The 15034-nt window shown below is 42.2% G+C and overlaps 1 protein-coding gene across 1 annotated transcript; it reads right to left on the bottom strand.

The window, feature by feature from the left end:
• Positions 1 to 2583: 2583 nt before the first annotated feature.
• LOC102850519 (protein Wnt-16-like) lies at positions 2584 to 13964 on the bottom strand. Its single transcript, XM_006882672.1, has 4 exons — positions 13838 to 13964; positions 13408 to 13646; positions 11056 to 11342; positions 2584 to 3055 (listed from the first exon to the last, which is right to left on the bottom strand). The coding sequence occupies exons 1-4, from the start codon at positions 13930 to 13932 to the stop codon at positions 2591 to 2593; spliced, it is 1086 nt and encodes a 361-aa protein (XP_006882734.1). The 5' UTR covers positions 13933 to 13964; the 3' UTR covers positions 2584 to 2590.
• Positions 13965 to 15034: the final 1070 nt, after the last annotated feature.

Genomic DNA, 15034 nt, shown 5'->3' with positions numbered 1-15034 from the left:
GGAAAGGAAGCAGACCAAGGCCAGACAATCGACTAGTTAGCCAAGTGAGAAATCCAAAGATGATGCCCATTGTGGTACCAAGCAGGGAAGTATAAGGACTCAGAGAGCTTAGAAATTAGAGGTTCCTCCTCAAACATCCATCCTAAAGATGACAGCCTGAGTTAGTACTACCGTTTTCAATAAGTAGCTGAAGAGTAACCAAGTATTGATGAATTAGAGACAGCTTGAGTCTCAGAGTCGGTCAGTAACGCAATTATGAAAAGTTTCTCCTTCAGGAAGAAACTGATGGTTCATAAGAACTCAGGGAGCTCTGCTAATGTATGTCATAGAGGACTGTCCTAACTCAAAGCTCTTGCCTTTCTGGTGGTTCAAATTCACCAGAAAGATGGGAAACCTTCTCTCATGAGATTAACAACCTTGGAAATGCAGTGGAGTAATCAATCAGTTTCAAGTTGAGATTGATTTCCTCTTTAGGGGGGAAAAGGGATTCTACTTTGAATAGAGATAAATTCAATTTTACTTCGAAAAAAAATCTTAGGACTAAGCATCTTCTTTTTCTGGTTATTTTCTTCAGTGGATGCAAAAGAACGGAAAACTGGTGTCGTAAATAGGCACTCTATTTGCACAGGGATTTCTGGTGGTAGAACTGCCCGGCTAACCCAAAGCCACGTCTCTCAAATGCACCAGAAACCCTGAAAGAAAAAGACGGACAATCTTCCTCCTGGGCAAATTACAGTTTGGAAAACAGAGTGGATGAAGCTGCTACGAGCCCGTTCTCAGTTAAGCGCAATGAGTTGTCTTTGGCTTTTTGTTTCTCATTTGCCATTCCAGACTCTAGTTTAGTAAATAATAATTTGTGAAATATTAAGAGTCATAGTGAAATGTTTAGCATAAACTTTGATTAGACCTGAGGCATTTTCTTGGGCTTGCTCTTTTTTTAAAAAAAATAACAAAAGCAAACACTCATCCCTCTGTCTTGGTAGATAAAGTTGAAAGAAAAAAGAATGAGATCTGCATTCAGGGGAACATTTTTTCAGCTTATTCATAAGAAAAAGAATATAATTTTTAGTCCATTCTATTTTTTCTATTATCTATAGTGAAATATTTAGCCATTCATAAAAACATGAGCATTTATATTAAAATACAACCTTAAATAGAGTCCTGTAATTTTCACCAGGAGCTTTGTAAATTATGATGAATATACATGCATGAATATTAAAACAAACTAAAAAAGACCATTCAACAGTCAAATAGAAATGCAGCATTACAATACAATATAATAAATAGCCAGGATGTGACATCCACAAATTGATCATAATTCTGACTTAGATTCTCTTTTCCCCCGGTTAAGTAGTATACTGTATAATTTATTATAATAACTTTACAAGTTAAGCACAACTAACATGAAAAGTAAATCCAATTAATTTGACTATCGAACTAAAATGATTCTCAAAATTTTGCAGCATATCTTAATCTATAACATATAAAACTATCATTTTGGCAAAGAATACACTTCCATATAATTACCCCAATAACTTCTTTCAATGTTAAAAAAAAGTCAGAGTGAACAGTATAAAAAACAGAAGCTAATCTTATTTCAGAGATTATTTTATTACCTTGGCCCTTAGGCTTTGGCAATAAATGTCTTCAGCTTTAATATATTCCATAAGTTAAATACTGTATTATCAAAATAGAGAACTTTTTATTTGCAAAATACTATACAAAATGGTGGCTTGGCACATTTAAAGGGGTGCTTTTTCCTTACAATGTTCAGAGTCCTCTAAATTTTGTTTTCTATCTAGCTGTCACTTTTCCACATGACTTTTGACCCCTCTCTGATCCCAGCATCTCAGAGCTGGGTTTTTAACAGTGCAAGCTGGTTTTCGATAACACCAGGCATCTAGACAGTAAAGATGGCGGTACACCTTGCTGGAGATTTTCTAGGTAAATTCTGACAATTAAAAGGCCCTCCAAATCCAAATCACCCATTTCGGTTTACACATTTTGTTCCTTCCCTTTTGTCCTGAAACATCTCTCACAAATATCTTTTAAGGGATACTGTGTCACTTAGGAGTCCTCCTTCCAGCTACCCTTTTGAAGTTTAGCAATGAATGAATAAGCTTGACTTCTTGAAACTTCTCAAGCTCTTTTGTCTGTTTGCATCAATACTTTGGGTGATGTTTTCATCCAAAATACTGAGAGTAAATGAGATCCATGTCTGTCTCTATTCTACACTGCTACAAAAGGTGCCATTTAAAAATACCCAATATTCACCCACCATCGCTGAGGATCTCTTCTGAGCACAGGACCTGGTCTTACAGCATAAAGATGCTCTATTCTTTTTTGCTTTAAAGACAATTTATCTCCCTTCTTTGTCAATACATATGCCCCAAAACACCAAAAAGATGAAGCCGCATCTTTTCAAACTCCAATACCAAGCAAAGGTGTGATTGGCTACCCATCACGTGAGCTCTGAGAGGCACCAGGATGGGGGAATGCCCACACAGAACTTGGCATGAGTCTTGCACAGCGGGCCATCCTGGGGCTGGGTTTGCCCCTCCATGTGCCTGGGGAGTCTTGGCCGGGGCAGTTACTTGCAGGTGTGAACATCAGTCATGCTCTCGCACCTCCTGCAGCGGACGTAGCAGCACCAGATGAACTTGCACTCACACCTCTCCACGTGGCGCACCACGTGGGTGTTGTAGCCTCGGCCACAGCAGAGCAGGTTACAGCCATCGGCGCCCTCGGACGTGCGGTTGCACTCTCTGCCCTGGGTCCCCGGGATCCCCAGCGTCTTATCCTCCACACAGTAGTTGGGGGATTTGTTCATGTACAGCAGATCCTCCTTGTGGATAGGGACCTTCCTCTGATCTTTTTCTCTCCTGCGTATTTTCCTCTTGATTTTGTCTGAGATCTGAATGCTGTTTTCATATTTATCCTTCAACAAATGGCCAATCTTCTCAAAAGAAGACATCGTTTTCCAGCATGTTCTCACAGCACAGGAGCCCGAGACCCCATGACAGCGGCAGTCCACGGACATTAACTTGGCCACTGCCTGAAACCAACAAACAGCAGCTGTGTTCAAACTTCGTTCACCAAGTGCTTCCATCTACAGCAGAACTATGTCAACACAATATTACAGATCTCTTTTCTCCTGTGTAAAAATGAAGAGTTTAAACTCATATCCTGTAAATACCCCCATTTCCATCTGATTGATTCTGATTAATAGTTACCCTATAGGTCAGAGTAGAACTGCCTGATAGGTTTCCAAGGTTCTCTATTCTGGGGTGGAGTGTCAAATATTTCTCCTTCCATGGAGCTGCCTAGTGGATTCTAACTACCAACCTTCTGGTTAGCAGCCTGGTGGTCAACAGCTACATCACCAGACTCCCTTTTTAAAATTTCTAGGATTCTATTCTGCTATTATTTTGTTCCCCTTTAAAACATCTATGAGGTCACTTGGATTCAAATGTTTTGTGTTTCGCTTGATGTAAGGTCTAAGCTGATCTTTTTTTATCAGATATTATCTGTGATAAGTGAAGCAGGTTATTTTTATCGCCAATCCTCTGTGTAATTTGGGGGGAGGGAGGACGCTTATGCTCCCCTATTGCTGACCTTCCTGCTCCAATATGAAGTTTAGGCACAGCCGAGATGGGCCATAAGGATGGTCCGGGACTGGGCAGGGATTCCTTCTGCTGTGCCTAGGATCGCTAGGAGTCAGTGAGGCAACACACCTAACAAAAACAACAACAACAACTCAGAGTGTGGCCCGTGGACCAGCAGAACAATTGCCCCTTGGTAGAAATGCAGACTGTCAGACACCACTCCAGGCACAGCCTCAGATGCTGCAATTTATCAAGATCACCAGGTGATGCTTCTGAGAAGCAAGAGTTGTCACCGTAACTCTCACCATGCACAGAAACGCTTGGAGAAGTCTGGCCATGAACCGACCTGCGAATGCCTGAGATTCTGACTTAAGTGGGCTGGGCAATGATCCTTAAGCAACAAACAAACAAAAGCTACTCAGATAATCAGCTAGGAGGGAGCTCTACTGACCAAATTGAGAGTTCCTGGTTTAAGTGGTGTAAATACAAAGTCATTACGCTCAGGGGGAGGCTGGAACTCAATGTCCACCTTCGCAGACCACATGAGAAACCCTGACTAACAATCTGAATTTGGTCAACAGGAGAGAGGACTGGGATGTGGGCTGGCTCTCAGCAAATTCTTCCCCTCTTCCCGAGAAGAAATTCAAAACACATATCCTACCCTTGGTGGCTCAGTAGCACCATCCTGATACAGAAACGGGGTAATAGTTATGTAATTATGCAATTCCAAGTATTGAGTTTAGCTCTGCCAATCTGAAGAGTGAGATTTTATATATATTTATTTATAACAAACAGCTCACAGCCTGATAATACACCAAGATGTAAATAAATATCCCCTTTCTCGGAAAAGAAAAGACAGAGTTGAGATAATCTTTCAAATGGGACTAACGAACGGTGTGAAAACAGTATAGAGATTTCATGTTCCAGCGCTCTGGTCTCTCCCATAGCAGGCTCGCCAGCATAGCTTCCTTCTGTCCCCAGAGGATGGCAGAGCAGATTAATAAATCGTCAGGACTAGCTGTAGAGTTGATGTCCTGTCAACATGCTGGGTTAAATGAAAAATGGATCTATCCATTCAATATCTTGGAAGGTATGTGCGTAATCTCACCAAAGAAAGGGGAAAGCACGCAGCTTAAACTCCACTTCGAGTTCTTATCACAATTCTTAAAATGACAGGGATTTACAGTTTCCTAGTTTGTACTAAACCTAATACTGACCTGTGTTAGGTTACATTTTCTAACAAATTAACACGGTTTTCTGAATTATCAAAAGAGACAGAATATCTTAAGCAATTTCTAATACTTACAGCCCCAGATGAGAGCAGATGGTATTGATTTGTGCAAGGCTTGATACATCCTAGTAGTGTTTCAAATAATAAATGGGCTATCAAAATCCTGTCCTTAATAGAAGATGTCACCTGGGCTCATTACGAATTTGCAAACTTGAGAAGCTGATAGATGTATCTATTTCTTAATAATCTGAGCAAAAAGCGCTATCAGAAAGTGTAGAAAGGGATCAAAACAATTTCTAAAATCTGACAGGTAGGGTAATTTGGTTAAATTTATGACATTTGAGATTCATCACGCCCCCAGTTCTTTGAAAATTCTCCAGACGTTGAAAACATTCAAACGAATGCAAACTGCCTAACTTTGTTCAGACTGTGCTCGTCTGTAGTACAGGCTAAACTGGGCAATATTGCAAGTTCAGCTCCAGACCACTGTAATAAATCGAATATTGCAATAAATCAAGGCACATGGAAATAAATCGAGTATCGCCATAAATCAAGCCCCATGAATTTTCTGGTTTTGCAGTGCATACAAAGGTTATGTTTTCACTATGGTCTATTAACTGTGCAGTAGAATTCTAGAAAAGTTTTGAGATCTTGTGAAAATTAACAAAGTATGACACAAGAGCACGAAGTAAGCACGCACCAGTGGAAGAACAGCGCTGGCAGACTTGCTCAGTTGAGGCTCCCACAAACCTTCAATTTGTGAAAAAGACTATCTTTGAAGTGTAATAATGCGAAATGCAATAAAATGAGGTATGTCGGAATATGCACAAAAAGGAGCTCATACACTGGAAAGTAATAAAATTAATTGTCCAAAGAAAGTGAAAGAAAAAAAAAAATCTAAGAACGCACATAATCTGTGCTTAAGTGCGAGTCACGTTCCTAACAGTCATACTTTGGGATTTAAAGCTGTCTCTCTCGATGACTGAGAGTTTTTCTTAAGCAGGCCAGAAAGAGCCCTGGTGGCATAGTGTGCTGGGCGTTGGACTGCTAATTGAAAGGGTAGCTATGAGCGAGAGAGATGAGCAGACCACCCCTCTATGACTTACAACCCGGGGAATGCGTGATGAGACATCTCCAGGAGTCAGAATGACTCAATGGCAGTGGGTTTGGGGTTTTTTTTGAACCAGATCAGAAGTCTCCTAAGGTGCTGACAATCTGTAAAATATGAGGGACTAAGTGGAATTCACCAGGATTGATTAAATGCTAAAGTCAACTTTACATGAACACGTTTCAGCAAGCCTTTGTGGCTGACCTGCATAGGAGGAAGTAATCAATATGACCATTTAACCATCTCAGCACTAGATGGGAAAGCTGAAGCCAGGCTAGTTCTCCCCTGATTCCTCATGCACACAAGTGTAGGTCCACAGAGTCCCCACTGCCTTGCAGTTTTGAAAAATAAGAGAGAAACCCACTTTGTAAAACTCATTTGTCATCTTCTGAATTTGTAATCCAAAAGGGACTCTCCTGCCAAAGCGATCTAACTAACCCCTTTAGACACTTGAAGATTAACTATAATCTTCCAGAGAAGACAGCTGTTCAAAGCTTTATACCTTTACCTTTAAATTCTAAATATCCTTACCAATGAATCTAGGAAAAGAAACAGTATTTTTACTGTATTTAAAGAAGCAGGAGTCGCATCCACTTCCTAAACAACATGCCTCCGGAAACTCTATGAACTTTGATAAATGTTGATAGTTGTAGAGGGGCTTCAGACTTTTTGTTCATAGGGGTGCTATGACTTGTGCTTGACTTGAAGGCAATCAACAACAACAACAACAACATATTTAATGATAGTATGAGAAAGGAATTTTAAGGAGCAGAGAGTCCTATTAACCAGACATGCAATTTGAATGACCTTTTAACACTCCAAGAGAGAAGTTGGATCAAAAGAAAGCAATGTAACTGTTATGATGTAATTATCACCAAGATTATTTAACTGACATAGAAATTCAAGGTGGGGACATACACACACACACACACACACACGCGCGCGCGCGCGCGAGTTTAATTCTACAGAATGTAGTACTTTGCAAAGCACAGCTGTAATTTTTTCTCTGATTTTATAACAGGAAGAACCACTTTGCACATGTATTTTGCTGCTTTTGTCGTGTGTCTTCTGCCTGGTTCCAATCCCAACAATCCTACAGGAGAAAGGCTTTCATCTTTACGATGGTAGATCTAGCTGCTGGAGGTTTGAACTGCCAAACTCCTGGTGAGCAGCCAAGTGCCTCACTGTTACGGCACTGGACTCCTCTTGCCTTGTACATAGTAGACGGTGATAAGTGTGTTCATCCTAGTTTTTCAATCTGACAGTGAAACAGTGGTTGAGACACTTGTTTTACGTCAGACAAGTTGGCGATTTATGAAATTTAGCTTTGAGATACAGGAGAATAATTTTAGCAGAGAGAAAGAGCGAGAAAAAGCAAAACCTTGAAAGTGGAAAATACAAGTGTACTTAAGGAAATTGCATGGAGACTCCGAAAAAAAGTAAACTGTGGAGTTTTCCAGGGAAGGTTCTTAATGAATGTGGAACAGCCACGCTGAAGAGAGGAGATGCCACAGCCGTCTTCAGTAACAGGAAAAGTAAGAGAATAGCAATGAAACGAGTTGTGTGTGGTTATGAGCAAATTCCTTTCTCTGCTCTTGTTGAGTTGTTAAGGTTTATAACGATATTAACAGAGGAATGTTGTGTTAACTATTGCAAACAGATGTGCACATTTTGGTAGAATATTTTCAAACTATGAGAGAATCGTTAGGAGGGTGGCATTTAAATCTACCCAGCTTGGTTTGATAGATTTTGAACGAAGTGAAATAGGAAGGCTGCATGATTAAAACTGAAGTCTTTGATATACAAAATATATTTTATGTAAAAATGAAAAACAGCTTTGCGAATTGGTCTAAGTCCTGAGGCTTGGAGTTACTGCGTTTTGACTTGGAGTTATTGCAGCGGGTGGCAAAATGTTTTCCAGTATCTTGCTGTATCCAAACTTGACAGATCTGGCCAGCAAGCTGTTGTGTAATGCTTTGTGACTAACATTTCATTTTGTCAACTATCAGATGATCTGTTTAAGTTTTTAATGAATACAGCGACATGCGGTCGCATGGTTGCAGGGTCGAGCATAGAATTCCTATTCCTCTTGAACCATTTTGGTCCCTTTCTGTCCAAAAATATATTTTAACCTGCTGAGAAGCAACACATGTGTGTGTTGTTCAGCTACTTAGAAGTACACTTGAAACAGGTCAATGAAAATTTGGGGTCGAGTTCTTCCCACTTTTCCGGGTTACTCATCATAGAACAAATTATGGGGTAGGAAAACTTAAAAGTTTATGAGGTGGACATGGGAAGAATGGAAATATTTTAAGCACACCAAAAGAAATACCCATAAATATTCCAAGTCACATTATTCCCAGAAGTTCTGCCCCTGGAAGACATCGCATCATTCTGTCAGCCAATCGCCATCCAGCAACATTATTCTTGGAGTCATAACTTTAGGAATGGTGTCAGAAACCAAGTGGGATTCGGAGTATTTAAGGTCAGCGGTTAGAAAATCATCTATCCTTCTCATAGCACCACTAAGCGCCAGTACCCACATTTCTCTGAACGCTTTCCTACATTTTGAGTTTGGGGATTTTGAGACTAGGAAAATCAACTCAATTGAATGCAGACCTTGAACTTTACTCAAAAGAGAATGCCTATTAGATTAAAATCCTAATTGCCAATACTGAAAACGGAGTTGATTGTTCTTCCACTTTAGATAATAACCTGGAAACCTAATTTTCCCCTTCTACCAATGGAAAGAAAAATAGAGAAATGTTTTGAATTGTCATATTTCATAAGAAAAGACCAACAAAAACACCCCTGTAGGACTCTAAAAATATCCAGGTAAATATTTTGTAATGTTTTAAGGTTCCATCTAAAACAGTTTGGGCAGGGGGAAGCTTCAGCTGAGAAAAACTGAAACATACTTAGCATTGTGTAGATATAGATAGGTTCCATTTCCCCCCCTTATAAATTTAGAATGATAATAATTAAAAAAACCCAGGTAATGTGAAATTTTTTCCCCAAAAAAGAAGTGGAGTAAAATGAATGTTATGCCTTTTGAATATAATTAGAATATAAATAATAGTTTTCAGCAAGAGATAACAATTATAGAGGCAAGCATTGCCACCTGATTTAAAAAAAAAAAAAGACAAAACAGAATAAAGTAGTTGCTTAATATTGGTAATAAAAATAAATTTTAGAATACCATAAAGATTCTCATCATTTCAGAGGTGGCTTTATTTACAAAGAATTAGTCATAGCATAAGTTTCCAAGTTTTGTTTTCTGATTAATTCGATAGAAGTCTCTAGTAGTAGACTGTTAAAGAAGGGCTGACAAAGATGGAAGGTGTATATTAATAAAGCATTCATCTTGTCATTTAATAAATTTTAGCTTGATATATTTTGATGTTTGTCTACAGCTTAACTCTATAGTTAAAACTCTATAGAAAAACCTGTGATAATTATATTTAGCCTTTTTAGAAATATACAAGAGACAATAAAATGCTATTTTATTTAATATTTAAATTGATGCAGCAATTCATTCGTTTAGTTTACTTCAGAAGTGGAAGAGAAAGACCCATGAGTATAAATAATCATGGTGTTAAGGCAAGAAAGCTGATTTTTCGTGAGTTGGAATCAATGAAAATTTCTAAACAATATTATGAAGCCCTTCCATAGCTACCCACTCATGCTCCTATTTACTTTCTGTTTCACTGTTGTTAGCTGATACAAGCGTTGAGGTGATAGATTTTCTCTTTAATAGCAGAGCAGTATAAGTGAAGAAAGTGAGCTGAAACCTACAACTATCCTGAATAAGTTCCATTTATCCCCTTCCCCAAAAAATGTAAAAAAAATTCAGTATATACTTTAAATATTCCTGAGAGATGCTATAACTTGTTTCAATTTATTTCAGGAGATTGGGGCAGGTTACAATGACTACTTTGGGACTGTTACAGCTTATTGGATATTTATAATAATATAGACTATGTGCTGATATTTCTGTTCTAAAAGAGTTATGACAACATTGAGAATATATATCCTCTAAAAGACATAACTGGTATAAAAGCCACTATGTAATCCAACGATGTAATGCAACTCAGCCAGTAATTCAACTGTGTCGTAGAATCCAAACTACACTGAGTCAATGGTAATTAATGAAAAGATAGACATTAAGTAAAGCCACAGATGTATTCTATTTTAGGAAAATTGAATGAGATAAGAATACATAAAAGAGATTAATTAGGTAGTAGTTCCTCAAATCTGAATCTCTTTTATATGCAATGTATCTATATTTTAAAATATCTACATATAAATTATGTCTGCTCTCTTTTTGTACACTTACTGGTAATTTATTCATTTTTGCAATAAAGTTACAGCACTATATAATAAAATAGTTATGTTTATTCAAAAAACTTGGTTTAGGAAAAAAATCCTAAAAATCTACAAACTCACTGCCATTGCTTTCAACTCAAAGCAGCTCTGGAGGATGGAGCTGAACTGTCCTCAGAGCTTCTTAAACTGTAAATCTTTGTGGAAGGAGACTGCCTCACCGTTCTCCCGTGGCATGGCTGGAGGATTTGAAGAGCCGATCTTTTGGTTTGCAGCCACGTGCTATTTAACTAGTGCACAATACTTAGTGCATTCAAGGACTGTAGCTAGGGGAAGTATGGACGAAACATGAGAGCACATCCCGAGAGACCTGCTCAGGAGGAAAAAACCCAACCAAAAAGATGTGAAAACTAATCAGCACTTAAAGTTGAGAGAAATGTCTTTGCAGTGAGCACCAGGAGAAAAGCAGACACTGTAGATTTTAGTTGCACTAAACAGGGAAGGGACTGGAACCAGGTAGCCCAAGTGATGCCTCCACATCTATTATTTTACCATTAATATCACGCGTATATAAGGTATACAAGCATTCTACAACACGATTATATGTCTATCAGAAGAACTTAAACTAAACCAATGTCACATACACACACACACGGATACATTTAATTCTTGGACTGCAAGTTCAGGGTATTGAAACTGTTTGAATAGGTTCACCCAGAAGTGCAACTCTAGGGTTGGAAATGGACCTAAAGATGCTGACATTTTGGACTTCTCCTCCTAATACATACCTGCCTTCCAGCTTCGTTGTTGTGAAGGTTCATTGCTAACAGAACTTTGCTTTCTTTCCCGGAGGTGTTTCTGAGCGGGAAGTCGAGGAACTTTCTGCTGAACCACATGCCATACTGGACGTCATCCGAGCAGCCCCCCCAGTGCCAGCCTTCAGTCGCTGAGCCCCCATTCTGCAAGGAGGTGTCACAGGAGCATTCGGTCATGTTGCCTGCACTGCATGACCTGGTCACAGCATGCACCAGGCCAGCTGCCATCACCGCATGGATGAAGGCTGTTTCCTTGGTGCCTGGATGAAAACAGACCCGGGTAAGCCAAAGTGCCTGCACTCAACTCGGAACAAAGCCTCCTCTTATCAGAAAAGCCATTTCCAAACTGTTTACAAGGGGTGCTTTGAGTAGTACACATTGATAAAAAGACATTTCTTGTCCTAGTATATATTTTTTTTTTAAATTTTAAAGCAACATTACTTTTCAAGAGTCCCTGTGCCATTGTATTAATGCTTTTATTCACACATTAATACCATTATTCATGAATGACCATGTCCTCAGGCATTCGAATCTTCTGCTTATTTACTTAAATTTGAACTCTCTGCCTGCTCCTAGCTCAGCACAAAATATGCAGACACAGCTCAATAAATATCTCTTGAGTGTGAAATCCTTTGCATGGAGACCATACATGTAATACGACTCCAAAAGGAAGCCATGTTACCTTTTGTGTAAAATATGAAATATGTTCTCACCAAACAACAGCTGGGGAATTTCGTGAGATTTTTGTTTTCAAAACCTATATTAAAAAAAAACCAAAAAACCAGCACAGCCACAAAAAAACCCTCCAACACACCAAACACAGAATACAGACGAAAAGGGCACAAAGTTGAAAGCAATTCGGAAATAAAAGGCAGTTACTCTCACATGGTAAGCTCGTCTTCTTTTAGAATCCCAAGAATCACAATTACTGATGTTTGTATAAAGCCAGGTAAATAACCCAATATTAAAGGCAGCAAAAGGTAAAATAATTAAAGTGTCACTAGCCAAAAAAGAATGAGGAAAAATGTTGAATATTGAGAAAGATGTGTTTAGCACACTTAGTGTAGGGCTTGAACTCAAAGCTTTGAAAAATAACGGTCCATTAAAACATTAATAAAATAGAAGCGACTCAGCGGTTGGGCGAATGTTTTGTTTTGATTTTTTTTTTTTTCTCGCGCAGAGATATTTGGATTGGAGTGGAAACAGTTTCACGCCCGTTGCCCAGTAAACCTTTTCAACAGCTGATGAAGCCTCTGCGTTTCAGCAAATGTGAAGAGTACTCTTTTTATTTTTTAATTCTGCAGGAGGTCCCGGTTCCTTGCTTTGGAAGGATGGGCCAGGCCAGAAAGCAGCTGGAGGGGTAAGTGGCTTTGTGGGGTGCCTGTAGCGACCCAGCAGGGAGCAAAAGGTCAGAGGTACAGAGAGAAGGAAACGAACTTGAAAATTGACAACGAACTTTCCAGTCCCAGAGCTCAATCTCCTCCTGGTTTTGCATCAGCCCTGCCTCCCTGCACCTTAAACCCCATCCAGTCACTGTGCACATGGAAGCGAAACTCCAGCGCAGCGCGGCACAGAGTCCTGAGCCGGTGCGCGCCCGGAGGAAGGTAGGCAGGACAGAGCAGCGAAGCCACGGACACAGGGTCCACAGGTTAGCTGCATTTAACCTGCCGGCGGACATCTCTGAACAATCGCCATCTCCCCTGAGCTCCAAGGAGCCTGCAAACGTGCCGCTTCGCTGCAACGCTGCGCTCGGAGAGCAGCAAGCTGCTTAAATCAAAGCAGATGCAGCAGGGTTCTCGGTGTTTCTCCAGCTGGTCAGAGTAGGGGGGGCGCTCCAAGGTCCTGGGGGCTGCGGGTGTAGGCGAGTCAGAGGTTCCCGACTCGGCAGGGCGCTGCTGGCAGGAGGAAGCGCCACAGCCCTGGGCGCCCTGCTCTGCACCCTCCTGTCCTCCTGCCCCACACCTGCAACCTGACTCTGGCCCAGGCCTCGACCACCCTCGTTCCCAGCCATCCCACCCCTGGCATTAGGGCTCATAGGGGCCCATTTCTATTCCCGAAGAGTCTATGTGGCTGCACAGAACTGCTCCACTGGGTTTTCTACCCTGTAACACTTTATGAATGCAGATCGCCAGGTCTTACTCCCGCGGCACCTCTGGGGTGGGTTCAAAGCACCCACTTTTGTTTGGCAACGGAGCACTTAATGGAGAGCACTCCTAGAGTTCCTTTCCTGCTTAGTAAGTGGCTCCTTTCGGGGGTTTACAGAGCTGGGACCACCCGAGAGGAACTGGGGGAGCAGTCGCCAGCCCCTCGGGCTCCAGGACTCACCACTGCTCAGCTCATAGCCGAAGACCGGGCTGGTGGAGGCCGGGGCAGCGGTGACCACGCAGTTCCATCGCTCGTGCCTGAACTGGCTCCTGCACTCCTGGATGCCCAGGCGCGCGCCCTCGCGGATGCTGGGCAGCAGGTAGGGCTTCCTCTTACACAGCTCTTTCTGGCGGCTGTTCAGCGGCAGGTTGGCGCAGCCCAGCTTCTCGGGAACTCCGAAGGAGGCGATGCCCAGCCACCTGTAGGGCGCAGCCGTCCGCAGCGTCAGCGCGCCCTCCTTCCTTTCCCGATCCCAGAGGACCCCCGCAAAATCAGATCAAACCCCTGAGGGTCCCCGTCCCTCCTCTCCAGCTCAGCTGGAAGTCCTTGGGGCATGGATGGCCACCCCTAAGCCACCTTACCCCTTTGCCCTCAGTGGCCCCATACTCACATCCAGTTTCCTTGAGCCCCGCAGGGAAAGAGCGCCAGCAGGGCTACCCACAGCGCGCACAGGCGGGGCAGGCCCAGGAGCGCCGCTCTGTCCATGGCCCCCGCATGGAGTCCCCAAGCCCCGGCCGCTCCTCGTCCGCCTTCCCCGCCCAGGTCCGCAGGGCCAGAGGTCAGGCTCAGGAAACTAGCTGTCCTCACTCTCTTCTTCCCTTCATATAGCATGAAAACAATTCCCGCTGTGCCTGGGGCTCTCAGCAGCCTCCCCTCGCTTGTGGAGCTCAGGGTGTGGGGTGGAGCGAGCAACCCGGGCCCTGCTCCTACAGGGTGCAGGAGAGGCTCCGGAGCGACCCGCGCATTCCAAGGTGAGAAACTTCTGTGGCTGGAGCTGCGTCTCCATCGCCCGGGGCTCTCCTCCCATCTCCTCCCCTTGGCTGCCCGGCTCCTGATTGGCGTCACAGCTCATCCTCCCGGACCCTCGGGTTCCCATTGGCTGGGAGCTGGCTCTGCAGGGGGCGCTTGGAGCTGGGGGCGCCCTGGAGAGCGGGTCCAGGACAGGGTGTGTCTCGACCTTTCCTTTTGTCCCCCCTTCCTGTTGTGGATCATCCTTGGAAGGGACTGATTCCAGCAGAAAATTGATGAGGGCGCTTCTGTTTTAGCAACTTTGAAGGCCCAAGTTTGGTGGAGATGCCCTTGACTTCCATCTGCCACAGCACCACTGAACATCCCTCTGGGTGGAGTGTTTAGGACAGTCTCCCCGTCCCACAACCGCTTTCCATCCTCCCCAGGGCTTCTCAGGCGAATGTATTTATTTATTTATAAGTTCAAATCTGTACCAAACCAACTGACCTTTCAACACTGTGTCAGGGCTTACTTGCTGCAGTCTTGAGAGAATGGACGGAATGATGTCTTAATTTACGTGTGCATTTGTTTTTAGGGGAAGGGAAACTGCCAGTCAAGTAGCTGATTCTACCATTAAATTAAATTAAATTGTAGTTTGTGACTGTGTTTTCTCTTGTCTTGCTTCATGAAGTCTTTGGTGGCACTGTCATCAGTCCCAGGAACAAGATGAAAGACAGAGAAAGAGCTTTCAGGAAAGTTCTAGGAATAGAGTTCTGGATAGAATAGAATTAGAATAGAATAGAATAGAATAGAATAGAATAGAATAGAATAGAATAGAATAGAATAGAATAGAATAGAA

This window comes from Elephantulus edwardii, unplaced genomic scaffold (assembly GCF_000299155.1).
Source record: "Elephantulus edwardii isolate Elephantulus edwardi_28Jun2011 unplaced genomic scaffold, EleEdw1.0 scaffold00022, whole genome shotgun sequence".
NCBI classification, from domain to species: domain Eukaryota; kingdom Metazoa; phylum Chordata; class Mammalia; order Macroscelidea; family Macroscelididae; genus Elephantulus; species Elephantulus edwardii.
The sequence above is the reverse complement of the archived record's forward strand: the minus strand, read 5'-3'. Positions and strand labels throughout refer to the sequence as shown.

Excerpts from the sequence above, each read along its gene's own strand:
- LOC102850519 (XM_006882672.1), bottom strand. The coding sequence starts at position 13,932 with ATGGACAGAGCGGCGCTCCTGGGCCTGCCCCGCCTGTGCGCGCTGTGG. Across the intron at positions 11,343-13,407 it reads CGGCTATGAGCTGAGCAGTG|GCACCAAGGAAACAGCCTTC; the intron begins GTGAGTCCTGGA and ends GTTTTCATCCAG. Across the intron at positions 3,056-11,055 it reads ACAACGAAGCTGGAAGGCAG|GCAGTGGCCAAGTTAATGTC; the intron begins GTATGTATTAGG and ends TGTTGGTTTCAG.